The 26,045-nt window shown below is 53.8% G+C and overlaps 3 protein-coding genes across 6 annotated transcripts; 2 read left to right on the top strand and 1 right to left on the bottom strand.

Moving 5' to 3' along the window:
* Window positions 1-6,280: 6,280 nt before the first annotated feature.
* LOC108535452 (uncharacterized) lies at window positions 6,281-9,393 on the bottom strand. 4 transcript variants are annotated; one of them, XM_017881464.1, is made up of 4 exons: window positions 7,552-9,222; window positions 6,862-6,980; window positions 6,682-6,738; window positions 6,282-6,590 (listed from the first exon to the last, which is right to left on the bottom strand). In XM_017881464.1, the coding sequence occupies exons 1-4, from the start codon at window positions 7,640-7,642 to the stop codon at window positions 6,297-6,299; spliced, it is 561 nt and encodes a 186-aa protein (XP_017736953.1). In that variant the 5' UTR covers window positions 7,643-9,222; the 3' UTR covers window positions 6,282-6,296. The 4 variants fall into 4 exon arrangements, 2 of the variants coding, with proteins under 2 accessions (XP_017736953.1, XP_017736954.1); XM_017881465.1 differs by lacking the exon at window positions 6,682-6,738; XR_001887233.1 differs by lacking the exon at window positions 7,552-9,222 and adding an exon at window positions 9,308-9,393 and having other exon boundaries at window positions 6,281-6,980.
* Window positions 9,394-10,332: 939 nt separating this feature from the next.
* HOXA11 (homeobox A11) lies at window positions 10,333-14,047 on the top strand. The gene is made up of 2 exons (XM_017881463.1): window positions 10,333-11,117; window positions 12,531-14,047. Exons 1-2 carry the CDS (start codon window positions 10,409-10,411, stop codon window positions 12,761-12,763), a joined length of 942 nt encoding a protein of 313 aa, XP_017736952.1. The 5' UTR covers window positions 10,333-10,408; the 3' UTR covers window positions 12,764-14,047.
* A 6,055-nt stretch (window positions 14,048-20,102) lies between these two features.
* HOXA10 (homeobox A10) lies at window positions 20,103-24,944 on the top strand. Its single transcript, XM_017881461.1, has 2 exons — window positions 20,103-22,181; window positions 23,357-24,944. The coding sequence occupies exons 1-2, from the start codon at window positions 21,224-21,226 to the stop codon at window positions 23,629-23,631; spliced, it is 1,233 nt and encodes a 410-aa protein (XP_017736950.1). The 5' UTR covers window positions 20,103-21,223; the 3' UTR covers window positions 23,632-24,944.
* The last annotated feature ends 1,101 nt before the right edge of the window (window positions 24,945-26,045 follow it).

The following is a 26,045-nucleotide window of genomic DNA, read 5'->3' as shown; positions in this document are numbered from 1 at the left end:
TGTGAATCTGCCATTTTATTTGTAGGATAAATAAATATGTTTAGTATTAACAACTTCCATCAAAACTATAATAATAATATATCTGCTGTTGACCTCTAACAACAATCAGGTGCTGTATTCAGAGTCATAAAGAATACATATCTATGTTTGTATATTTAATACACACATAGGATAATGTGTTTTTGTCGAATCTATGCTATGCACATATGTATTAAAATGTTGGTGGAACCAGTAGCCGTGGGATGCAGAATTGTGAGATGCAGGCTAATTTTATCTTTATATTAGAGGAAAGTAACAGTGAATGGAAGAACCAGATTCAACATTTTATGGAAAATAATATTGATTGGTTACAAAAGTGGCTGCCGGAAACCTCTCCACCCTCTCCTGAGGACTCACAGCTTCTTTATATATGAGAATTATGGAAAGAGTCTCTAAAGCTGTCTCAAAAACAGGCTGGTGTTGAAACATACATATCGAAAGGGCTTGAGAAATTCAATTATATTTTGCTGCCCTGAGGATTTTCACTCCACTTGTGGAAACAAATGATAATGTTGCTTCAGACCCACCTCTCCACCTCTTGTTCCAAACAGTACTCCATTTCCAAATGAGCTGCCATCAAGCCAAAGTAACAACTTTCTCCCAAAATGTTTAAAGTGGTGGAAAATCCCCTCAAAGCTGGATCAAACTGTGTGTTTAAGAACACCTCCAAAAGGGACTCTTCTGTTGACGGGGGATATTTTTCTTTAGATGTAAGAAATATTCTGAGCCTCGAGCCTAGGAAGGAGGCCAACAGCAGCTCTCCAGCCGGGATACCGCCCCTTTCGAAAGCCATCACCACTACAGGAACCCTGGGTAAAGTAGTAGCCTTCTTTTTTTCTCTCTAGTTTTTGAAACTGTAATGACAGAAGATATTTCAGGGTTGTTGTGGGTTTTTTTCCCCCAGTTCTAAAATGGTCATTGATAGGATCGATCTTACCTAACTCTCCTCCTATTTAAAATTTCTATGGATCTACCAGATAACCAGAGGTGGGCATGGATTATTTATGATGGCTCCTTTAATGCCCAAATAGCAATCAGTCTAAAACCTGAAAGAAAAAAAAAAAAAGTCCAAGGAGAGACCAGCTACCTCCTGAAAAACAGGAATAATAGTATCAGCCACTGATCCATGGATGATGTTGTTGAAAACCTGACTGAAGTATTTTTTTCTAAAAGAAAACTCTTCCTGAATAAAAAAATAATAAAAATAGGACTTTTAAAAAAACCTACTTTTTCTATCTGCTCTCAGTACTGTCATATTTATTTAGTTACTTTAAGTGGATGATTGTTAAATGTCGCTGTGCATTTTACTCCTATTTGTGACTGATGCAGAGCTGAAGCCACCCATTCAAGTTGTGGGTTAAAAATAAATAAATAACAGAAAAGGAAAGAAAAAAATTAAAACAAGCTAGTTGAAATCTTTTCTTAAAAATTCACCACTAGGCAGCGAAATTCGGCTGCAGATGCAACATTTGTGTGTGGAGAGTTGACACAGATTTCACTTTGTAATAGATGTAAGTGCAGATTGCACTCTGCTGCATGTGTTTGGAGGGCTCGGTGAAGATGCAGTGTCTTGCTTCCTCTGCGAATTCCCGAGTTCAGGAGCCCAGACGGAGGTTGCCCTGGACTGCTAATCCCCAGACCCGGTGGGTTCAGAGGCGCCCTCCTGGATTTGCGGACCTCTCCCAAGGAGACGCTAGGGGCTTGCTGATTTATGCGCATTCCTTTAAACTTGATCGAATGCGTGTCAGCCGACCAAGACCTGGAGAATCAGAGAAATGTGCAGCGAGTTGCTCACATCCCGTTTCTTATAAGCGAAGATGTAGAGTTATCCAAAAGGCAGAGGGAGATTTATGCCTAGGTTTTAGGACAGGCACGCTAATTAAGTTTTCATCTGCTAGGCCGCCGGGTCCATAACAGCCGGCCTCATTCTTTATGAAAATGCCCACTCAATCCTCGTGCATCTACCTATCTCTGATGAATGCCTGAATAGTGCTTGCTATTTTTAATTTTATTTTAAAGGGAAGAAAAAAGACACTGGCGCAGAAAAATTCCTCCACGAAAGCAGCCAAGGCCTTGCCACAGTTGATTTCATTTCTGCCCGGCTCTCGTGGCGCTGAAGAGCCGGATCCACCAGGCAGAAATAATTACAACGTGTCTCAGAGATTTCCAAACCTCTAAGGGCTGTTGTGCGGCGACATAGGGCCTCCCCCAGGTACTGGGGTGTGAACTCCGGGAGCTACCTGATGTCGCGCCCCTCGGGGACTGAGGCGCGGCCCCAAACCCTCCAAGCTTCTACAAGAACCCCCTACTCAAAATGGAGGCTCAGGCCGGTGGAAAGCCGGCCTCCCTCGGACGGCACGCGGGCCGGTCGGGGCTGCGGTAGGACGGCGGGCTGATGTCCCAGCGCGGAACCGCGAGGGCCGGGTCTGTGCGGGTGAGTGGCCCCGCAACTGCAGGCTGACGTCACCGCAGGCCGCGCGGGCCTTCGCGGGACTCCCCGGACGCGGCTGGATCAGCACAAGCCGACTTCAAGGAATGTTTGGTGCGGGTGCCCACTTCTCCGCCCCGCCCCGCCCTCCCCAAGAGAATAATCCGGTATTTAATCTCTCCCGGTCTTAATTCTTGGCAGCGTGGAAGGTGGTTTGCAACGGGAAATAAAACTTGACAGGAGCATTTTCTCTAAAAGGGATTTTGAGACGAGCTGAAAAGAAACCGTGTTTTTCTCTACCAAATACTTCCGCTTTCTGAACCCGGAGCCGAGGGGAGGGAGCGATCCGAGGGAGCGGAGAGCAAGCCGGGCACGCGGGGCCACGCTGTGCACCCCACTGGCCGCGCCGGCCGCCACGGCGGGAGGCAGCCTCGGGCACCGCTGCGCCCCGCGCCTCTACCACGCTCCGCGCCGCTGGGCTGTAGGCCCCGGCGCCGCCCGCAGCCCGAGGTCGGGACCCCGCGCATGGGACGGTGGCACCGGCAGGTCCCGGTTGGCACCCAGAGTGGTACCCAGGCGCTGGCTGAGGGAGGCTGGGGTCAGGCGAGAGAAGAGGGCCCTGGAGAGAGGGCCTTAAGGAGCTTGGCGTTAGCTCTGAGCCTCTGGCCTGGGGGTGTTGGCAACAGCAGCTTGCAAGAAGGGTGGTGAGAGCAGGGCTGGGGGCTTTGTTTCCGGCCTCGGGTCTGCGGACTCTGCACAAAATGGAGGGGGAAAGGGGGTGAGCGCGCAGCAGGCGTGGGTCGAGCGGACTGCTATTGGGTGGAGGAGGCTGGAGAGAGCAGAGTCCCCCTCCCCGCCGCTCAGCTAGCGCCCTTCTCTCTCGCCGTAAAGGTCAAGTCCTCCGCGCCACGGCCGCCTTCCATGGTCAGGGCCGGTCGCTGCCGCGGCCTCAAGAAGGCACAAGACGCACAGTTAGCTTGCTGCAAGCGGGTTCTGGTAGCCTGGGCTCTGGGCTCGTGCACTGGAGGCAGAGATTCTTTCTTGATTTCCAACTCTCCCATTCCCAGCCCTGTTGGAAAGGAGTCCTGGCAGCCACGGGTGGCCCAGGCTGTGTCCCCGTCCCGGAAGAGCGGGATTTGCCCCAGTCCAGCAGACTTCGGAGCCCGCTGAGGCCTAGCAGGGGCGAGAGGGAGCGCCTGCAAGCCCAGGGGAGAGGACGTGGCTGGATCGGAGTTCTGGGTCCTGGTAGGAACATAGGGCCGAGCAGGGCCGACTTGGCGGGGAAGAGGATAGGGGAGCCAAGACCCTGCTGGAGAGCCTCTCCTGGGGTCCCTGAGTCCAGGCCCCTCCGTAGTGCGTGGCAGGCCTTTGGTGAGACCCTTGATGCTCTTCTCCTACCTAAAATCCACACTGAGATGTGAGGCGCAATCTTCCAAGGTAAAAACCCCTGACTCCCAGCCCCCAAGAATCCTTCACTGCACTCTGCAAGGGAGAGAGCCCTTTACCTCCTGCCCATAGCCTGCCTCCAGCAGGTCAGAGCATCAGGCCCTGCGGTAAACAGTTAGCTTAAGCCTGATCTGCCGCTAAGCCTATCTCTCCAGGTGAACCAAAGAGGACGTGCAAAGGATTTCTTTTCGCGGAAGCGAAAAATCTGGGTTGTACCCCTAGGGCTACATGGCTGGGCTGGGCTGTGGGGGTATATATAGCAGAAACAATTGTCTGTGAATGGGTAGCAGGAATGCCTGGCAGCGTGTGTAGGGGAGGAGGGCTGGATGGGGTGATGGTTCTTCTCAAGCCTGGAATGCGAGCTACCACGAGCACTGAGTGGAAATGGAGCTGCCCTAGGAAGCAGTTGGAGCTTTGTGGCATGGGGGCTTCCTGTGAGCTACAGCTGTGGGGACCGAGACCCAAGGACCAGAGCCAACCTTCGGGTTGGGCCACCCCCTTTTGTCTTCTTTATCTCAGACACACTCTGCTGGGAAACCCGTTTGGGCCAAAGCTGCACGGGGAATGGAAGGCAGACCCTGAGAACTAGGGCTTTGCCCTTCAAAGTCTCCCCCATCCCATTTGTTCCCACTCTATAGGAAAAGAAGTCTAATAATTGGCAACAATAAAATAAAATAGTTATTAAAGGAAGTAATCTTCTCCCTTCAGTTTGGGATCCACTAATGTAAATGATAACCAGATTGCTTGGGTACTTGAGACCCTCAGCTGAGCCCTGTGCCCTACTCTGCAGTGGCCAGGGGAAGAGTATGGGCCTTTTCAGATATTTAGGGGCTTTGAAGGATGACTGAAACTGCCAGTCAGACCAAGCAGAATTATGAGGTCAACTTCAGGGCACTACCTGTTTCTGAGCTTTTAGGAAGTGTAGGGGACCTTGGAGGAGGGTGAGTGTCTCAGCAAAGGGACAAATTAACCCCTGCCTCCACCTGGTAGTGACAGAGGTGATCTCTTGATTTTTTATCGAAGCCTCAGTAGCACCTGGAAAATGTGATGGATTGGCAATGATCTGGCAATAAGCCATGCCCTGAGAACAAGTACTGGGAGATCTCCTGGGCCTTCCCGGGCAACCCACCTCCCCAGCTCACCATGGAAGACAGACGTGCCCACAGGAACCCTTCTATTTGGAAGGAGATATTCCTGAAATGGAGGAGAAGAGCTCTGTTGCCATTTCTACCCAGGGCCTCCCGGCCAGTTCTTGCACCTGTGTGCAGTATGATCACCAGGGTTGAAATACTCTTCTGTGTAGCTTTCTAGAAACAGCACGACATTTGTGGACAGAGGAAAGTAAGGCCTTAGGCAAGCAGGAGGAGGCAAAATATTGATGGTGCCCTAAGCAATCCAACAAGAGAGAAACTTAACCGTAGCCATCTGGGAGTGAGATTCAGTCTGTCAAGTGGGTCCTCACCCCTCCCAGGCCTATCCCATCTGGGTTGCCCAGCCTAGAAAAGCAGCAGCTGGGTCTGCAGAAGAGAAGGAGGAAGTGTTGGGGAAGAAAGGAGGGTGGAGAAGGGAGGGGAGAGGAAGAGAGATAAGCTGGACTTGGTGGGGCCTTGGGGTGGAGTATTCCAAAGAAGGAGGTGGGAGACTTAGTTCAGGCTCTGGTGGAGGCCCGAAGTTGGGGAAGAGTCAGGGACCTAACAGCCCCTCTTCTCTGCACCTGAGTATTGGGTGCCCTCCAGTGGCACCTCAGCCCTTGCTCAGTCTAGCAGAGGCATCAAAAAAGGTAGGGAAGAGTCCCAGCAGGTGAGAATGGCTGGAAGGAGGCAGGGCAGGAGACAGGAACTGTAGGGGACACAGGAGCAGGATCAGGAACTGTAGGGGGACAGGACCCCCTTGAGAAGGACAGTGGTAACTGGGGCAGCTTGGCATTGACATTGAGACTATGGACAAATGCTGGGCATTAAAAGACCTGCATGTGCAAGTACTGGGGACTTTGCATTCTCAGATTTCTGGAACAAGGAGCAGCTGCTGCCTCCCAAGCCAACCCCAAGGAGAGAAGAGGGTGGCCCAGCAGCTTTGTCAGTTGGAGCTGGGAAGCCTGGAGTGTGGAGGTGCTCCCGGCCACCCGGCTCTATCATCCCTTGGAGTAAGAGGGTGTTAAGCTGCCTGTCAAGTAACGATCCTTGCAGCTCATGTCCCTTGAATGACTGTGCTGGAAACGCCCCCAGCACAACAACCACGGTAACAAGGCCTCGCATTGCCCGGTGTACACCGACGGCTTCAAGGCCACCCCGCCTGGGCACTGCCCGCCGGCGCCCTCCCGCTGCCTCCCGGACCCCTCCGGCTGCAAGAAGAAGCGGAGGCAGCAGAGGCTCCTGGACCCACTTTATTCCGATATTCCGCCTGCAAAGGCGGTGGAATGAAGCGTAAGGCTCAGGGATGGTCGTCCCCAGAGAGGAGGGTCTCGGAGGCGCTGCACAAGCCCCCCCTCCCCAACCCTTCGGGCCAAATCAGACGAAGCCTCGGAAAGGCTCGGTCTGTTTTGCTGACCAAATCTCCTTGTTAGCCGTTTCCGCCTGACAAGCCTGGCGCGGGCGTCGGCCTTCTCCTCTCCGGGTGGCCACCTCCAAATGCCGCACGGGGAGCGATGGGGCCCGGCCTTGCGGAGGGCTGCCTGGACCTTGAAATTTGGAAAAACAAGAAGAGACTGAACCGGCTCCCTCCCTTCTCTGCAGACACACACGCACCGTCAGGCCGCCGCCACTTCCTGCCTTTGTTTTTCTTCCTCCAAACATTTTTTGGCCTCTTGCATTAGCCGCGGTGGGGCTCTGGGTTGACGAAAAAAGGAAATACACCCTGAACAGTTTTCTGGAGATGGCGCGAGCTCTGGAGCTCCTGAGAAAAAACAGCTCTTGGGAAGCCAGTCGCCAGGGCCAATGTCACAGCCTTACCCGCGCCGGCCTCTTCAAGTAATGGAACTCGGACTTGGCCTTCCGGGGCGGCTTTAGCCTCAGTCGGGTCTTTCCCAGAGCCCAGTGGGTTACGCTCGGCTGTTGGACCTCCTGCAAAGCTGAAGAGTCAATCATAGGATCAGAGCAAAGTCAAAACCAAGGACCCGAAGGTCTGCTTTCTCTTCTTCCCCTAAATTTGGTCTGATTCTCAGAGCTGCGCCCACCCCTCACCCCAGCCGCCTGCCTGGAGAAACCTTCACATTCACACCGCCAGCGTATTCCGCACACAAGGGCAGGAGCGGGCAAAACTGGAACATTGCGCAGTCTTGGGGACCTGAGTACCCTTCTCCTATTCCTGCTGGGCAACTAAAAGCGTTCGGTCACTCCAGGCTTTTTCCCTTCTGCTGATATCAAAAGTCTTTTCCCTCATCCATCTTCAGGGCAGCGCCCCCACACACCCCTTCCAGGCTGCAAGTCCCTCCGGGCACCCGGCTTCGGTGCAGCCTGCCGAAATGCCCTGCCAGTCGCTCCCGGAGCGCCTTTTTCCCCCCCAGCCTTTTATCCGGAATTCGCCTTTGTCTCCTGCGGACACCCATGGGATCCAGCCCTGCCAGCACCCTCTCGGTCTGGCCCTCCAGGAGGACATGGGAGGCAATGGTTTTGTGGAACAGCGCACACCCCCATACCGACCTTTCTGCCGGGACCGCTCTCCCTGACACCAGGGGAAAACCGACCTAATTAAGAGAGGGGCTGCCTGCCGCTGGGGGAGGTGGCCTGGCATCTCCCGCTGGCGGGCCACCACAGCCCCGTCTGTTCAGGCACAAGCTGAAGTTGACTGCCAAAACTGCTATAAAACCGCAGGTCTGTCTAGAACTGTTTTCGGTTTTCCTAGACGCCCCCGGGTTCAATTATGGTCTTAAAAGCCCTAATACAAGTGCAAGAATTTGTTTGCCTTCACCCAGGGGCGGGGCGAGCTCCGCAATGGTGGCGCCTTTGTTATGGCAAAGTCACTGAAACCCTTCATGCATTCCTTTTGTTCGAAGGTAGGGGTGGTGAGGACTGGGTGGGCTGCAGAGAGAGAGTTTGGGATAGCCAAAATCAAGCCAGGGAACAGCTCGAATACCTTTGTTTGAAACCTCTCCTTCTGTCTTTTATATTCTGTCTCTAAAAAAGAGATGCTGTGGAGAAACAAATATTTTGCCTTGTTGGTCACTGCTGGAAATAGAAGTTTTTTCGCCGCAGGGCAATTCTGTAAATGTGCTTCCCAGCTTTAGGAGGTCTGAAGCTACTCTTCTCCAATAACCTTCCTTCCCATTGGAACTTCTCACTCACAGCACTGCTGCCCTCTGGACAAGCCACAGTGGACAAATATGTCAAGCTAAAGATGCACAAATAATTTCAGGTTCAGTTCTCAGGGATTCAAGGGACATGAAAGTTCTTGTAGCAAATCTTGAATAAAGAGTTCATTAAACCAATGTGTCCAAGTAGCTTGATTTGTGATAAGCAATCCTTGCAAAGGTGGTGGTGGGGGGAGGTGGAGAGCCACAGAAACATTAATGCTAGTAAATTAGTTTACTCGACTACAGAGTAATTACTCGATATTATTTATATTTACAGCAGGTATTCAAATGCAATGGTAGACCATTATTTGGAGAAAATACATAATGAGAATATTTCTTTTCCAGTGCAATACATGATTAGATTTGTTATTGAGTCAGTTACAGTCAGCTCAGCAATAAATAAATAAATCGATGATGACACTTATATCCCAAAGATCTTAGAGTTTATACTCTAAATCTCCCCCAAAATATGTAAATACCTTTGGCTATTTCCTGGAAAGGGAAAAGCAAAAGGTTATCTTTTTATATATCTTTTATTTTCCTTCAGCAAACCCCAGATCCTTCCAAGAAGAGAGTTGTTGGGAGGCCTCAGGTCTGGGCCCCTCTCAGCTCCTGGCCCTGCCTGGCTGCTCTGTGTCCTCTCCCTTCTTTCGCTTCCTCCAAACATTGCTCCTTCAATCCTGCAGGTTGTGGAGCATATTTTGCCTTCTTAATTTATTTTTTTCCTCTTCTCAAGAAAGCTAGACTCAGAGTATTGGTATGGTTTCTCTTTATCCTTAGCACAAACCTAGCCTTTTAAAGGCATACCTGTCCCCCCAGGTGCAGGGAGTTGGGGAAGCACCTCTCCTTTCTCTGGCATTGTATTCCTTCTGTGGAATCAACAGTAGGAAAGGCACAGAGCTCGCTGAGTTTTTGCCCTGCACATCCCTTGCTTTCACTCTCACACATTGCAAGGAAAGAGAGAAGGAGAGCAGGAGAGTAGGCGAGTTACCCCTTTCTCAGCCACCTCTCCTTGGCCCTCAGCCCGTCCTTTCCACCCCCATTCTCCCCACACCCCTGGAGCTCTGCAAGCAGCCTGGTGGGCCCCCCACGAAGATGCAGCATACCCAGGAGAAGGCTCCTCGGATGTCAGCGCCTCTAAAGCAGCCCAAGGGTTGCCTCAATTGCATGGTTTCCCGCGTCCTCAGCTCCAGAAGACCAGGCAGATGGGTGGACCGGTGAGCAGCGGGGCAGCCCCTCTGCCGAGTCACTCCGAAGCCCGGCAGGCAGCGAGGAGGAGGGGGTTTCTCCAAGGACAGAAGGTGGGATGAGGAGGCAGGCAGGGAAGATGAGGGGAGAGGTGGATCCCGGGTAAGACGAAGGCCCTTCCGGGCCCTGCGGATCAGTGACAAACCGCGGGGAGAAGCCGTTCTGGCTGTGGGCAGTTTAGGGACGGAAGGCACTAAAGCGCTTCGGAAGTGACCATGAATGAGAGAGTGTAATCAAGTCACCGTGCAAATCGGACAAGCCACGAGGCAGGCACATCCACGGCTTCAAACTCTGGCCCCGAAGGGGTTCCGGCTAGGGTCGGAGGCAGAGGCGCTTCCCACAGCAAGTCTATGGGAGGGGGACTGCGAAGAAGAGGGTGCAAATGCGAGCCTCCAGGAGAACAGACTCCGAGACCACAAGCCACACAGCGACGGGCTCCCACCTGGCTATCCCCAGTCCAGGGCACCCCTCACCCACCAGGGGAGCTGCGGGTGGGAGGTGGGGACGAGAGTTGAGCTCTCACCGCCCTCTGCACACTCGAGAACCAGGACCCTGCAATTGAGCACAAGCATGCTGCATGGGGGCGCACCCCCCAGCCCCTCCGCGCGCCGGGAGGCCCCCAGCCAACATGAGTTACACCGGCGATTACGTGCTTTCGGTGAGAACACCGAGTGACGATCTGTTGCTTCCCCTGAGGTGGCTACAAAGAAAGGAAGCCGGGAGGGAGGGGAGGGGAGGAAAAAAAAAAGGAAAGGCGGGGGGGAAAGGCCCGGACTAGCTCGCAGCTTGTCAATTTCAACATCGGGTCACATGACCAGCACCTCCCTGCTAAGGATGGGGATAGATTTCCACGTCAGCTTACGTCTCCAAATTTCTACTTCACGGATCCGCTTCAAAGAGGCAGCTGCAGTGGAGAATCATGTTAAGCTCGGCTACTGCGGAGAGCCCAAGGTAGCCCAATGATGGATTTTGATGAGCGTGGTCCCTGCTCCTCTAACATGTATTTGCCAAGTTGTACTTACTACGTCTCGGGTCCAGATTTCTCCAGCCTCCCTTCTTTTCTGCCCCAGACCCCGTCTTCGCGCCCAATGACATACTCCTACTCCTCCAACCTGCCCCAGGTCCAACCCGTGCGCGAAGTGACCTTCAGAGAGTACGCCATTGAGCCCGCCACTAAATGGCACCCCCGCGGCAATCTGGCCCACTGCTACTCCGCGGAGGAGCTCGTGCACAGAGACTGCCTGCAGGCGCCCAGCGCGGCCGGCGTGCCTGGCGACGTGCTGGCCAAGAGCTCGGCCAACGTCTACCACCACCCCACCCCCGCTGTCTCGTCCAATTTCTATAGCACCGTGGGCAGGAACGGCGTCCTGCCACAGGCTTTCGACCAGTTTTTCGAGACAGCCTACGGCACCCCGGAAAACCTCGCCTCCTCCGACTACCCCGGGGACAAGAGCGCCGAGAAGGGGCCCCCGGCGGCCACGGCGACCTCCGCGGCGGCGGCGGCTGCAGCCACGGGCGCGCCGGCAACTTCAAGTTCGGACAGCGGCGGCGGCGGCTGCCGGGAGACGGCGGCGGCGGCGGAGGAGAAAGAGCGGCGGCGGCGCCCCGAGAGCAGCAGCAGCCCAGAGTCGTCTTCCGGCCACACTGAGGACAAGGCCGGCGGCTCCAGTACGTATAAAGGCAGCGCCCTGCGCTTTATGAAAGGGGAGTTGGAAATCTAGCGCAGCACCGCTGTTAAATTTTTATATGCTGTTTTATAAGCATATAAGGTTTATGAAGGGCCTTTAGGTTTCCCCCAACAAAACTTTGTTATAAAAGGCGGGATCACGTGGCGAGTGCTGAAATTGGCCGTGAAATACCCTCCGGCCAAGGCATGCCTGCAAAAAAAAAAAAAAAAAAACAACTCCTCTTTTCCCTTTTTTCCCTTCTCAGCTCCCAAGCCCGGCAGCTCGACCCCGCTCGGGGCCAGCTCCGGGCTGGGAAGCCAGAGGTGGGCGCCTGTAAATTCCCCCTGCAAGGGCTTCGGGAGCCTTTGATAGCGAGGTAATCCGGAGATTTTTATAAAAGCCATGTGTTGCGCCGGGACTCCAGTCCGGCCGGGATTCAAAGGCGTCGCTGTTTAACGACGGCGCTAGGAGCGCGTTTAACAGATAAAGTAGCCCGCTTAGCTCCAGCAATATATTAAAAGAAACAAATTAACCCAAAGTTGGCCTTTTTGTCCAAAGGAAGCCATTTTCCTCTGGCGTGGTGGCAATTACGTGCCTCCTTCTGCCCAACTGCATGTTATTCACAATTGTTATTCAATCTGTCAAAAGCGATTTTTTTTCTTGTCTTGTGGGTCTTTTTTTTTTTTTTTTTGTAAGGGGGATCAAGTAGAGCTTGCCCGCAGCTTCGGGAAGCCCCCTTTCCCTTCACCCTACCTAAGATAGCGCCGCTGCTCTGCGTGTGCAGGGTGACCGTATTGTACGTCCGTGGTGCTCAGCGAAGGCCTAGGGTAGGGGGCTTCCGCTGCCACCTCCCCACCTCGGGGGAGCCGGGAGGCTGGCTGGGGAGGCAGGAGCTGGTGGCCAGGACTCAGGCTGACAAAGACCCGGCAGCCGCCCCAGATGTTAACGACTGCCCAGTCTTGGCCGCAGCCTGGAAAGATTGGGACTGGAGCCGCCTTTACTGCCTTGGGAAGGGGCAGCCCAGGTGCTGGAAGGTGAAATGTCCGCAGGCGGCTGTTTGTTTAGTCTGGCCGGCGAGAAGCAGCCGGCAACCCCCACTCGGCTGCTTTCAAAGAGGCTTAGGCAGCGCAAACTCGCCTGTTGCTGTGCGAAGCCCTCCTTTCTGTTCTGGGGGCAGCGGGAGCGGCTTCCCCGGGGGCCTATCTAGGGAGCTGGCTTTTATCTGTGGCTGAGCCTCCAACTGCGACGGTTCCAAGCATGCAGTCATAGCGTTAAAGGCAGGGGCCTGGGGAGACTTTGACGGGGCTTGGGCTGGACCACCCGTCCCTGTGGCAGCCCTTCTCCTCAGCTATGGGCTCTGGTGTGGATTGCAGCCCCACACCTGACTCACCCCCTGCCTTTTCTCCCTCCACAGGTGGCCAACGCACCCGCAAAAAGCGCTGCCCCTATACCAAGTACCAGATCCGAGAGCTGGAGCGGGAGTTCTTCTTCAGTGTCTACATCAACAAAGAGAAGCGCCTGCAACTGTCCCGCATGCTCAACCTCACTGATCGTCAAGTCAAAATCTGGTTTCAGAACAGGAGAATGAAGGAAAAAAAAATTAACAGAGACCGTTTACAGTACTACTCAGCGAATCCACTCCTCTAAGGCTCCAGCGGCTGGAATTGGGTGGGGGGCTTCATACACATGAGATAATATGCAGATTTTGCCCTTGACAAGGTCAAGCCACATGGTGACTTTTGAAAAGAGGTGTGCAAGAGAGGGATGCATGGAGATAGCCCCACAAGAGGCGGCCTGGGACTCTCTTGATTAAGATCTCAGTGGTTAAGATTCCTAATAATCATTGGATTCTGAGAGCTGTGTATCAGCTAGAATGACAGGTTTGGGACCCCTGGTGGTTCACTCTTGGAGCCTGCAGAGCTGCGGGCTGGGTGTGGTCTCCACTGGGGACTGGGCCCCCTGCCAGACCCCTTGGAGGCTAACCCCTCCACATCCTCCCTCTACTGGGAGCCTACCCACCCCCAGGACCCCTGAGTCAAAAAGCTGTGTGCTCTCCAAGACCAGTTCAGCTTGGGGACAAGGGCAGGAGGAAGGGGTAGGATTACTAGGTGCCCAGAATGAGGCTGCTTTCCAAAGCCAATGTGAACGGCGGCGGCTGGACTTAGAGGTGGCTATGAGGTGGAAGAGGGCTGCAAATCCTTGTGGGAAAAGAAATCTGTGATTCCAGGTGGCGTCAGTGTCTTTCCACTCCTCCTAGCCACCCACCACACTTATCCAGCCCTGAGTTCCTAGCCACCGCCTCCTACAGCCCACCTGGCTTTTCTTTCTACCAAAAGAGGGTCTTGGTTCCAGCCTACCACTCAGGCCCAAAGCCTCGTCGCAGAGTGGACTGTTCCCTGAGGTGGGAGATAAGGAAAAGCCAAGAAGCTGCAGCCAGGCCACTGGCCCCTGAGATCTCTGCAGGAAATGGCTGTGGAGTGCAGCAGTTTGGCAAACTCTCCACCACATGTAATGAAGCTTGGATTTGCTCAGTGTCTGGCTGCGGAGCAGCAGGCCTGGCCAGCAGGTCTCCAGCTTTGGCTATGAGGGCCTTGAGTCCCCCAAAACACCGGGTTCCAGCACCACACTCTACCCTCATTGGCTCCTGAACTGAGCTTGGAAGCTTCTGGTGACCTTCCAAGAGCCTGAGAGTGAGGTGGAATTATTTTAAAAGATAAATATTATATTATATATATATATTTCCCTGAAGGAACCAAAGCGAATTTTAAAAGATGCAATGTAGAGGGGAAAAGAGATGATGAAAATATTTAAAGGCTCTATCTGTTTACAGTGTTCCACGGTTAAACTCGCTCACTGCTAAGAATATTTGAATGTATGCTTCATACAGGGATGGTGTTCAAAAAACTTGTAAATAAAGGAACCATAACCAATTTTGTTTTTCTTTCTTTCTTTCTTCGCCATTAGTTGATTTCCTTTGGGGTGTTGGAGGGGTGGAAAAGGTATTGAGAATGGTCTTTTAATCTCTTGCAACATTTGGAAAGTGTTAGGGAAATGCTCAGAGGCAATCGGCCTGCCCAGACTGGGGATCTCATCTGGGAAAGCCAGGCACCCTCCCGTTGAATCTCCTTTGCCTCCCTGTATTAAGAAATGTCTATTGGCTCCATTTGTACTGGGAGTGTTGGCCTGTCCTCAATTCTGGTTCTTACCCACCGTGTGTGTTGCAGCATGTATACAGGCAACTGGACACAAGGAAAATAAAGACACAAGGAAATTGGAGTATCCTGGTGTGACATTCCTCTCCCTGATCGCCTTTTACTGCCAAATGTCTGCCCCCCTCCCCCACCCCCCCCCCAAAAAAAACGCCCTACCTAGTTGAGGGGCAAGTTATCAGGCCCCTGAGAGGGTGAGAAGGTGACTAAGTCAGGAATTGGCTACAATAGAAGCCAGGCTTAGGAAGCCAAGGTGGTTGGCTATGTCCTTGTGGGAAGCGGGGACCTGGGGATGGGGTATCTCAGGGCCTGGAATAATGGACTTTATCCCCTCAGACTGACCTCAGCCCTGGAGAGGGCCTTGGGGCCTGAGGTGGCCAACAGGTCAGACCCCAGGCTGCCCTCGCTCACCTCAGGACCGCTAGGCCTACAGTGGGACCGTCCGGGGGCCTGTGAAGGCTTCAGCAAGCCCGGTCTGGGTTCCAAGGCAGAGCAGACTCCCAGGAGCCTCTAAGGGTGCTTTCTCCCCACTCCCAGCGGAGGCTGTTTTTTCCCTTTGGGAAAAAAGAAGAAAAAAAAAAGGATGCCGGTTTCCTCTTTGTTTGCTGCCTTTGAACTTCTGCCTTAAAATTGGACATCACCCATAACCTTGAGGAGAAGGGCTGAAAGGACAGAGCCCTTTGTTACCCACCCCACCCTCTCTTCAGCCACCCAGGCAGGGCCAGAGCAGCAGATAGGGTCGCATTTGGAGAGAGGCCCCAGACCCCACTCTGTTTATTTGTTTGTGTGTTTGTCTAACTGGCGCGACTGGGGAAATCGAGCTGAAAGGGGAGTGGGACAGACCCCGAGATGAATGTCTAGGTTGATAGGCAGACACGCAGAGACGAACAAGGGCCCTCCTGGGGGGCAGGGAGGGGGCGGGCTGGGAAGCCTGGGTTTAGGGAAAGACTTCCTTTGGGATGGTTAAAGATTAACCAAAGTCTCTCAAGTTGCTAGAGAGAGTCTAGTCAGGAGGACTGCTCGCGGGCGGGCGGCGGGCGGGCGCGGGTTTGATTTCTGAGCCCTATAAAAGCCCATCCTCTGATGGCTGTGACAATGCGGTCGTAAACCCGTCCGGGGCCGGCGAATTTGCATATTTGGAATGCGCTGCTATAAACCCGGCTGGGGTTTTGCAGCGATTTCTTAGATGTAAAAATGAGATCTCAATAGCAGCGGGCTGGGCACATCCTCTCCTCTCTCCCTCTCTGCCCGGAGCCGATTTCCCTCTCTCGGCTCGGGGCTGGAGCTCCGGCCCAACCTAGGCGCGCAGCCGCCACGAGATGGCGCACTTCCGATCAATGTCAAAGCCGCCGGGGAGCCGGGAACCCCAGCGTGATTCTTGGCCTTTGTTCGTTTCTGATACTAAGAGCAGCACGGTACATTATTTCACTTGTCCCGCTCCCCTTCGTATCAGAAAAAGGGGGCTCACCCTCAAGAAGTGGTTGGTATTGTAATTTAAAGCAACGCGCATTCGCTAGGCCTCGCGAGCGTCGCCGCGCGGAGAAGCCAGCTGCCCCTTGGCAGTGATTTCGGAAATGTGTCAAGGTAAGAGGCCACAAGTTTAGCAATTTCAGTCTGGTGGGGCGCGAGTGGGAAGGTGGCCGATGTCTAAGCAGGGTTCTCGGGAACGTGGCTGGGTTTGTGGGGTGATGCGGTAAGGAGCCCCCACCCCATTGCTGCCGAAGGTTGGAAAGCAGGGGGAGGCCTAAGCAGAAAAGTTGGGGATTTTATTTCCTTGCGCTAGCATTTCACCCAAGGCGAATCGTTCGATTTTTGTAGAAATATTCAGAACAGAATGGGCTAGGGATGAGAGGTATCTAGCAGAAAGGGTTCCAGCTGTGCTGGGATACGGGGCTGTGGGAGCGGCAAAAAAAAGAGAGAGAGAGAGATGATCGGGGGTTGAGGAAAACAGAAAGTTTCCATTCTAAACAATGGGGTGGTAGAAGTCTGCGGCCGCTAAGGCGAGCGCATTCCCGGGGCAGACGTCCTGGAGGTCACTGGTTTCCTACTAGGTGCATCTCTAGGTCTGCCCAGTAGCTTGGAGAAAACCTTTGTTCCGAAGAAGGCCAATTCGGAGAAGTCGCATGTGATTTTTGAAAGTGCCAGACAAGTCTCTGTATTGCATACTTGGAGTGCGCTATTATAAACCTGGCGATTTTGCAGCAATTTCTTACATGTGAAAATTAGATCTTTTGTAAAAGATATTTTGCAAATATGCAAAAATGTATTGGTAAATACTAACACTTTTTTTTTTAAAGCTGGGGCTGAGGATAAATTTTGACGGAGCAATCACTCCATCGGGGTTGTCATCAAACACATTTTAAATGATAAAAATTCACTTACATTTGGAGGGCCGATTCAAATTCCCTCTTTCTCCTGTATTTATTTTTTAATACTATTTTTCCATTAGTTTCCCACATCTTTTTCTTTTCCCAAATATACAGTGCATGGTGAGTGGGGGGAATCCCAGAGAAAGTAGGCACTCCCTGTTGTGTAAATTTTGCCTATCATAGTCTTTGCTGAAGGCTGGCTCCCAAACTATGCCGGAGCAAAGCAACAAGGCAAGAAATGAGCGCTCACCCAGTGAGCTGCTCTCTGCAGCGGGAGCCCACCCTACAATGCCCGAGCTGCCTCCAGTTCTAAGGCAAGAGGAGGTTTATTATGAACAAAACTAAGAATATTGCAACTCAAAGGGTGTGTGAAAAGGCCCCAACGCTTCCCTAAGAGGGGTGGGGCCATCTCAGTGGTTGGATTTAGAAAAACTTTAGAAGTATGTTGTTTAGTAATAGATTGCACCTGATAGATTCAAAACAGACACCTCAAATATCCCTGAAAATGTTGACATTCTTAAAGATGAATCAGAAAAGAACGTCATTGCTTGTGGAAAAATTTTCTAACTATGCATAAATGCATGGATCTGAGAAGCTCTGATCTTTTAAAAATTTTTTTGCTAAAGCCAGATATGTAAAAGCAGACTTTATTTTTCCTCTGTGGGGCTGCAGCCCAACTCCACCGCTGGATAATTCAGAGCCTTGAAAGCATTGAGAGTGCCCTCCAGAAACAAATTGTTTACCAGCAGTTTCGATCTCAGGACCTGGTATTTTTTCTTTAGAAACTTGTTTTTCATAATAGTTTATTTCTCATTGCTTACAAGGGCCTACTCAGAAGGAGTACCTAGTGAACTGCAGCCTGATCCTTGCCGAAGGCCTTAATCCATGGGCCTGGTGTTTACTTTGGCCCCATAGGGCTGGCGGGCTATTACCCAGGTAGAAATGGGCAGTATTTCCTCCTAAATTAAACATGGGCTCTGGAGGTGACTGTGTAACCGCTGCATAAGGCCTGGTTGAGGCAAGCAGGCACTGAAGATTTAGGTCAAAGTTACCCTGAGGGAGAGGGAGAAATTTAGTAGTTGGGAAGAATGGCAAAAAAGAAAGAAGGCAAACGAGCACGAGGGAGGAAAAGTGCTTGGAAGCCGACCCACACTACAATTGAATCGCTTTCTTAATCTCTTGGGGTAGGGAATCTCAGGAAAGCCTAAGCGCTCAATAACTGGAATATTTTATTGAGAAACCTAACACTTCAGTGTCAAAGTCTAGAGAGCATGGGAGCCTTGGGGATCGGTCGCGGATGCTGGGGGCTAGGAGACCAACCGAGAGGGCCAGGGAGGCGTTTAACTTGAGCTTCTGCTGCGTTGGTATCCTCTCATTTGACCCAGCAGCAGCAGGCCCGCCTGCAGCCAGCCGGCTCACGGACAGTGTCTCGCTGTGTTTCCCGCTCAGCAAGCCCTGGTGGGAGTTGGAAGGTAGTCCTGGGCCAGAGAGGGGCTGCCATACACGAGCTTACACACTCTTTTTAAAAGCAAGAAAGAGCTCAAGCCCAACATCCCATTTGGTTTATTACAAGGGGGAAAAGTCATGCTAAGGAAACACATCTGGCTCACCACAAAAAGGTCACTGAAGACCCAAGTGCCAATGCCATGGCCTGCGAGGCCCATAGCAGGCCTTCCAGCTCCTCTACTCTTCAGCTGAGGCAGCCTTTTGTAGCAGATGCAGTACAAACTGACTTTTGTAACCTTGGTTGGCACGTGCAGGTCCCTGGATTCTATCCAGCCTAGAAGCCCATTTGGCTGCCCTACAGGGCCCTGACCTGAGCTGTCTGCCACAGGGCACCCAGCTTGTCTTACCAGCCAAATTGGCAGGGCCCCCAAGTCCCAGGAGACTGGGGGACTCTGGAGGACCTAAGGAAAAGACTAAGGGGTGTGTGAACTCCTTCGAAATGATGGGTCAAATTGTGGGAATATAACAATATGCGTTTTTCACAGAATGAGTCAAAACTTACTTAGATTTTCCAGAAGGGTCCTGACTCCCTAAAAGGTTAGGAAAGATAAGTTAAGATCATTGTCTTTTATTTTATTTGTATAGCCTCCACTATCTCAAACATATACTGGACCTTCCCAGATGTTGGCCTGGGAAACTGCTTTCTGTATTTAGCCTGGAGAGGCATGACTCTAGGCCCAAGTCCTGGCCCACTGACCTGCTATGGCTCATTATCCTCGAGGAAACCTCGATGCTCTTGCGACCCACTTCCCAAATGACACGGCTTTTCTGAGAGGCATGGGCAGTGCTGAAGAGCAAAGCTTCCTTCCTAGGCAGTCCCCAGCTCTGTGGCATTTCCAGGTGGCATTGCTAAGGGCAACAGTCCCAGCCAGTTCCACCCGTCTGGTGAGCAGGGTAAGGACAAGGCAGATCCAGGAAGCTAAAGATAGGGCCATTGGCTGCGGTGCTCTGAAGCTTTTCTGCGTTCAGGTTTGTCTGCCTCATGGGCCTAGCAGGTAGAGAATTTGCCTTGGCCTTGGGCACAGGAGCATGCAAAGAGCGAAGGAGAGTTAATCTCTCGGTCTTGATTCCTCTAAGCCGCTGCTGCGGCTTCAAGACCCTGTCAGGCTGGAGAGAACTGGTTTTCTTATGCTCTCTCCCCTCCTGTTTCTCTCTCTCTTTTCTCTCCCTCTGTCCGTCTCTGCTTCTATCTCTCTCTTTTTCTCTCCATCCTCCTCCTCGGCACCCTGATGCTCAGTCCTCAAGGCCCGGTCACCGTGGGGCGCCGAGGTTGAAGTGGCCGGAACGCCGCGCTAGCGGTGGCGTGGCCTTCTGGGCCCGGAGCTCGGAGCAGCCATGGCCCGCAGCGACCACAGCTGCTTGAATCTCAGAAGCCAGACCTGGAGATCTACCTAGCCAGCTCTCTCGTGCGCTTTCGGGGTCCTCTCAGGCTCCTCTTCCACCTTGGGCTGGATTCACATTGGGAGGAAGGAGGCAAAGTGCCGCGTATGACCTGGATGCGAGAGTCTTTCCCAGCTGAAGGCAGCGGCCTGAGCGGTCTGTTTCCTGGGATGCCGACATTCAGCAATGCCAGCTCCGAGTGGAGCCGGAGGGGCGGGCGGCCTGGAGTATCCTGGAGACCTGTAGCCCACAGGCCAGGGGCAAGGCAGTGACCTCCCGGGCTCCCCTGGATCTGCCCGGAAAAGGTTGCATTTCCTGAGACTAGCATGAGGCTCACACTTGGGGGCTAGCACCCCAGGCCGGCCATTTCCAGTTGGCTAAAACAGAGCCCCTGAGTCTGCTGAGCAAAGGGCCTGGCCTCCACATGCTCTTATAACAGGGCCCTGAGCCCAGCCCGGCCTTGCAGGGAAAGGATTTCCTCACCGGGGCCTCGTTAAAATGCACACACTGCAGGAGCAAGGACTGCCCTAGCTGAGGGTATTGGAGGGAGGGGAAGAGGGGAGGGGACAGAGAGGCAGGATGTAGTGACACTGGTTCTTGTTGTAGCCTCCAGGAGCGTATGAGTGCTAAAGCTAACAGGAGAGCAGGAACATAAGGCAGCAGAGGTGTACACCGGGCACACCCCTTGAAGTCTCTCACTTTGGTCCAGCCAAGGACCCCAGGGCCAGCATTTTACTTCCCTGAAATGACTGTGGGCTTAGAGTCTTCCCTAGTGATGAGGGGATGCTTGGACCTGGTTCTGGCCTGGGGAGTGGGAGTGGGGCCGGCTTTCCGTCAAGGTTGACAGCAGCTTCCCACCCCCAGTCCTGCCAGCCCACCAAAGTCCGCTGACAGGAGTTGTAGAGAAGGCAAGCCAGATGAGCACAACACCACAGAAGAACATCCTAACTGGATCAACGGACTGGGGGAGAAAAGTGTTGGGGGTTAGGGGCTAGGGAACAACCATTGCATTTTGAGGAAAAATCTGTGGGATGCTGGAAGTAGAGGCAAGTTGGCTTCCAGTTCACTCTGGGCCCCTGACACTCTGAGGATTTTTGACAGCCATAGGGCCAGGTCATTTTGAGGATGCAGAATTCAGACAAGGGACCAGCTCCTGATCCAGAGCTGAATGGGAAACGCGTGAGTCCCAGACATGGCCAGTGGTCAGAGTACACCGGGGACTAGTGGCAGCTTCTGCGACAGGGATGGTGAGCACCCAAGGCAGACTGGGCGCGCACCATAAACACCCCACTCGTTAACTGTGGAGGGCCCAAGGGCGCTTCAAACGGACCCCGGTATGGGGCTCACGTCCGGGTAGGGGCGGGGCGAGCCCAGTTGCCAGCCCCCCCACCAGCCACGTTGGGGCAGCCCCCACAGCTCCCGGCCTTCGGGCCAAGGTGCCGGGCGTGCGTCTCCTGGCCCATCAATACAGATTACATATTTATATCAATAGCGGGCTTCGAGGGCGCCCTCGGAGAGCTGCCCCGCGCCTACGAAACCAAACTGGGAGTGGTCGCGCGGAAACTCTGGCTCGGGATTGGCTGCGCGCGCCCGCCGCGGTGCGGGGGGATTGCTAATCGTATTCAGCATGTTTTGCACAAGAAATGTCAGCCAGAAAGGGCTATCTGCTCCCTTCGCCAAATTATCCCACAACAATGTCATGCTCGGAGAGCCCCGCCGCGAACTCTTTTTTGGTCGACTCGCTCATCAACTCTGGCAGAGGCGAGGCGGGCGGCGGTGGTGGCGGCGCGGGGGGCGGCGGCGGTGGAGGTTACTACGCCCACGGCGGGGTCTACCTGCCGCCCGCCGCCGACCTGCCCTACGGGCTGCAGAGCTGCGGGCTCTTCCCCGCGCTGGGCGGCAAGCGCAATGAGGCGGCGTCGCCAGGCGGCGGTGGCGGTGGCGGGGGTCTAGGTCCCGGGGTGCACGGCTACGGGTCCGCGCCCATAGACCTGTGGCTAGACGGGCCCCGGTCTTGCCGGATGGAGCCGCCTGAGGGGCCGCCACCGCCGCCCCAGCAGCCGCCGCCGCCCCCGCCGCAACCACCCCAGCCCCCGCCTCAGGCCACCTCGTGCTCTTTCGCGCAGAACATCAAAGAAGAGAACTCCTACTGCCTCTACGACTCGGCGGACAAATGCCCCAAAGGCTCGGCCACTGCTGCCGAACTGGCTCCTTTCCCGCGGGGCCCGCCACCCGACGGCTGCGTCCTGGGCGCCTCCAGCGGGGTGCCAGTGCCTGGCTACTTCCGCCTTTCTCAGGCCTATGGCACGGCCAAGGGCTATGGCAGCGGCGGCGGCGGCGCTCAGCAACTCGGGGCCGGCCCGTTCCCCGCGCAGCCCCCGGGGCGCGGCTTCGATCCGCCGCCGGCGCTAGCCTCCGGCTCGGCCGATGCGACCCGGAAGGAGCGAGCCCTCGATTCTCCGCCGCCCCCGACGCTGGCTTGCGGCAGCGGTGGGGGCTCGCAGTGCGACGAGGAGGCGCACGCGTCGTCCTCGGCCGCGGAGGAGCTCTCCCCGGCCCCTTCCGAGAGCAGCAAAGCCTCGCCGGAGAAGGACTCCCTGGGTAAGCAGGACTGCAGAGAGCTGCAGTCAGGCGGGTAGACAGGCAGACGCAAGGAAGAGAAGGATCAGAGAACTAGGAGCCCGCGCAGCAGCCGGCCGGCCTTGGCCCAAGCTGCAGGCAGGCTGACCTTGTGAACTTGCTTTTTAATATTTGGGCGTGGGGACGCAGTAAAATTCATGTCCGGCCTAGCGCCCCACAGCAAGACGTCCTCGGCGCTGGCCTCAGCTTCCCCTGACTCGGGGCGAGGACACCAGCGAGCAGGCCCCCTCCTGTGCGCTCTTCCCTGTGGCCGGGAGCACCCAGAGCCCTGGTCCCTGCCCAGCCTTCGCGGCGCGGCCCACACGGGGGGAGGGGGAGGGAGGGAAAGTAGCTCGCCCGCAGATAGCGCGGATGTTTGTAAGGCATCCAAAATAAGCAGCCGCCAGCGCCAATAAATAAGCCCATTAACCGGCGAAGTTCGAGTTTACGATCCCCCATGCTTTTTTCAAAGTTGCTGAGGGGCGGGAATCTTCGTTGCGGGAAGAAGAAAAGGCAAATCCAGCCTGGAAGCTGGGGGCCCTGATCTGAGAGCCAGAGAAGGGACATTTCGCTTCCCCTGGACCTCGGAATCGCCCAGCTATCTACCCCTGGCTCCTGGAGAAACTTGAGGGAGGGCCCTGGACCCCCGAATAGGTTTTTCCTCCTTTTCCCCATTGGACCAATGATGCCCTTCTTTCTCTCCTTATCGAGTCTTGGGCAATCAGGGCCCTGGGGTGTGACAGCCAAGCTGCCTGGCCCTCCTTCCAAGTAAGCACCCCGCGCTCCTAGCCTGGGGGCTACAGGAAATGCTTGTCTGCCATATGGCAAGAAGCAAAGAAAAGCGTTAAGTTCAAGATGTACAGTCTGCCCTCCCAGGCCTTTCCTTCTGCAAGCATCTATGGCTTAATGCTAAAACAGGTGTTTGGGAAAGTGGGGGAAATGTAAATTGGAAGGGTCATGTAGATTGAAGGCCCACTCGATTTTTGTCATGACTTTTGGAGGAACTGCTTGCTCTCAGCAAGCCAAAACGGGGGCACGACTCTCTTCTCTGTGACTTGGGACATCTCTCTTATGGGAGAAACGGAGGTGATTCACCGCCGCGGGCAGCCCGTGTGGCCTCGACTTAATCATCCCCTCTTTATTCTTTTACATGCCAGGCAATTCCAAAGGTGAAAACGCAGCCAACTGGCTCACTGCAAAGAGTGGTCGGAAGAAGCGCTGCCCCTACACGAAGCACCAGACACTGGAGCTGGAGAAGGAGTTTCTGTTCAACATGTACCTTACTCGAGAGCGGCGCCTAGAGATTAGCCGCAGCGTCCACCTCACGGACAGACAAGTGAAAATCTGGTTTCAGAACCGCAGGATGAAACTGAAGAAAATGAATCGAGAAAACCGGATTCGGGAGCTCACAGCCAATTTTAATTTTTCCTGATGAATCTCCAGGCGACGCGGTTTTTTCACTTCCCGAGCGCTGGTCCCTTCCCTCTGTCTTCAGCCTTTGCCCAGGAACTCGCACCTGTGCTGGAGCCCTGTTCTTCCCTCCCACACTCGCCATCTCCTGGGCCGTTACGTCTGTGCAGGGCTGGTTTGTTCTGACTTTTTGTTTCTTTGTGTTTGCTTGGTGCTGGTTTATTTGTTGTTTTCTGGGGGAAAAAGCCATATCGTGCTAAAATTCTATAGAGATAGATATTGTCCTAAGTGTCAAGTCGTGACTGAGCTGGGTTTGCTGTCTTGGGGTCCTACTGCTTGAAATGGCCCCTGTGTTCGGCCGAGCTGGTTTCCTGCCCAGCCTGGGGCAAACCTAGCCGGAAGGCCGAGGTCCCATTGTTGGCGCTGAGGTGTCTGGCCTGAGGTCAATGGTGCAAGGAGCCGCCACCGGGCATGTCTGCCTGGAGTGCTGTGCTGTGTTTAATCAGGGGATACAGGCCCCTGGGTTTCTTTTTTCTTTCTTCCTTTCTTCCTTGGCCAAGGGAAGGGCTTACAGGCATGGACATGCAGGTTGGCAAACGGGCTTGACTTTGGCTGATTTAAAAAGTAAGAAAGAAAGTAGAAAAGAGTAATTTTTCCTTCCTCTGTAAGATATCCCAGCTTTAAAAGAAAAAAAAAAATAAGAATTACCAACAGAAGGGGACTTCTTTTCCAGTCTCTGTAAGGTCTTACAAATTGCTTGACTAAAATGTTTCATTTACCTCTAAATGTCCATATCCTTCTGGCTGTAGATAAATAATGTAGTTTTGTTTATACATTTGGAATTAGTGGATTTTTTGTCATTAAAATTGTTACCACTGGTAACATGCGACAAGCACACCACAATTCTCCCTATCTTGTGAAGTTGTTTTTTAAAAATTGCCTTGAACAAAAGTTTTTTTTTAATTTTATTTTGCTTTCCGAAATTCACAGACGCCTAAGAGGACTGGGGTAACTAGAATAAACTAGAGAAGGGAGACATTGTTTGGATTTCCTTTATACTGTGAAGTTACATGCATAAAAGGGTCAAACCTGTAGATGCAGAAAAAGAAAAAAAACTATAAATACAAATCTGTATAAATGTCTATTATTATGAAGAATTGCCAATCTTGTTTTAAGCAAATGCATTCTATCGTTATTATAAATGTTAGTTCTAGCTCTATTTACTTCTAATCTTAAATCAGAATAAATTAATATTGTATTGCTGCTGTGCGTGGAAAAAGACGATGTTTATGTTCTTATAGAATAAAAGCTGTGGAATGAAGCTTTTTAATTTTACCTCTTTTTTGACTTCTTATCTTCACCTTCCACTTTATCCCGTTCACCACTTTTACAACAGGAGGACTAACCCGAGCCCCCTGCAATTACTTTAGGCATCTATTTAAATATTACCTAGACGGTCGTAATTTGTCTGGGCCCTATAGCCCTGGTGCCGTAAGGTTTGTCGGCTTTTGTTCAGTTTTATGGCTTGCTAGTATATCTGGATTGTGGCTGTCTTGGACCAGTGATTTCAGTTGAGAGGGGAGCTGCATAGACAGAGGAAGCCAAACAGGATTTCTTTCGGGAGCCCCAGGGAGGCTTGCAGAGGCCGGTTATTTTGCGGGTGTCTGAGTCTCAGATGACCCTCAATCTGAATCGGGGAGCAGGCCTGGCCCACAGCGCATCCCTAGCCGCTGGAGGCAGCCGTTAGGTGGACCCGGGCTGGGCGGCATGGGGCCGCCCCTCCCCAGTACGGCCTCCCCCACCTGGCGGCCCTCCGTAGGGCCACGCGTTTCCTGCTGGCCAGAGTTGTGTGGGGGGGGGACTGGAGGGGGGGCCCGCTAGGGGAGGGGCGCGGGAGCGCGCTCCCCGGCGGGAGGGCAGCTAGGAGGCAGAGGCGGGAGAGCGAGCGGCGGGAGGCCGGGGCCAGACAGGGAGCGGGACTCTGTACCATCCCTGGCGCTTTCGAGCCTTACACGGCTACCGCCGCTTGGCGCCGGCTCGCTGGGCTGCAAGATTTGGGAAAGCAGCGTGCACACTGCTCCTCGGAGCTACTCTCGTCTCGCCTGCTCCCCGCCTTTATTCCTCTCTCCCTGCCTTTCCTCGCTCTCTTTTCCTCCCTCTCCCTCCAAGGCATAGCTTACTGGGGCCTGTGGCTTCCCCTTCAGTGACGCATTTGCGGCGGCCTGGGGCATTCCGTTGCAGCGGCGGGCGCAGGTTGCCTAGGGGCTGCGCTGGGCCGGGCGCGATCGCAGGGTTCTCTCCTTGGCGGCTGCGGCGGCGGCGGCGGCGGCGGCGGCAGCGGCGGCGGCAGCTCTACGAAGCACCAGACACAAGGGCAAGCTCAGAGCGGCGGAGGCCCCGCCCCCACCCTGGCCAGGGACAGACACCGCCCCCCGG

This window comes from Rhinopithecus bieti, unplaced genomic scaffold (genome assembly GCF_001698545.2).
Source record: "Rhinopithecus bieti isolate Rb0 unplaced genomic scaffold, ASM169854v2 scaffold_13014, whole genome shotgun sequence".
Classification (NCBI taxonomy): Eukaryota; Metazoa; Chordata; class Mammalia; order Primates; family Cercopithecidae; genus Rhinopithecus; species Rhinopithecus bieti.
This window is presented reverse-complemented; position numbering and strand designations above follow the sequence as displayed.

What these genes read in the sequence shown, in the direction of transcription:
- LOC108535452 (XM_017881464.1), bottom strand. Translation starts at nt 7,642, where the DNA reads ATGCCAGGCCACCTCCCCCAGCGGCAGGCAGCCCCTCTCTTAATTAGG. An exon ending in AGAGCGGTCCCGGCAGAAAG is followed by an intron (nt 6,981 to 7,551) that starts GTCGGTATGGGG and finishes TTGACTCTTCAG; the next exon opens with CTTTGCAGGAGGTCCAACAG. An exon ending in ACTTGAAGAGGCCGGCGCGG is followed by an intron (nt 6,739 to 6,861) that starts GTAAGGCTGTGA and finishes TCGTCAACCCAG; the next exon opens with AGCCCCACCGCGGCTAATGC.
- HOXA10 (XM_017881461.1), top strand. Translation starts at nt 21,224, where the DNA reads ATGTCAGCCAGAAAGGGCTATCTGCTCCCTTCGCCAAATTATCCCACA. An exon ending in GCCGGAGAAGGACTCCCTGG is followed by an intron (nt 22,182 to 23,356) that starts GTAAGCAGGACT and finishes TTTACATGCCAG; the next exon opens with GCAATTCCAAAGGTGAAAAC.
- HOXA11 (XM_017881463.1), top strand. Translation starts at nt 10,409, where the DNA reads ATGATGGATTTTGATGAGCGTGGTCCCTGCTCCTCTAACATGTATTTG. An exon ending in GGACAAGGCCGGCGGCTCCA is followed by an intron (nt 11,118 to 12,530) that starts GTACGTATAAAG and finishes CTCCCTCCACAG; the next exon opens with GTGGCCAACGCACCCGCAAA.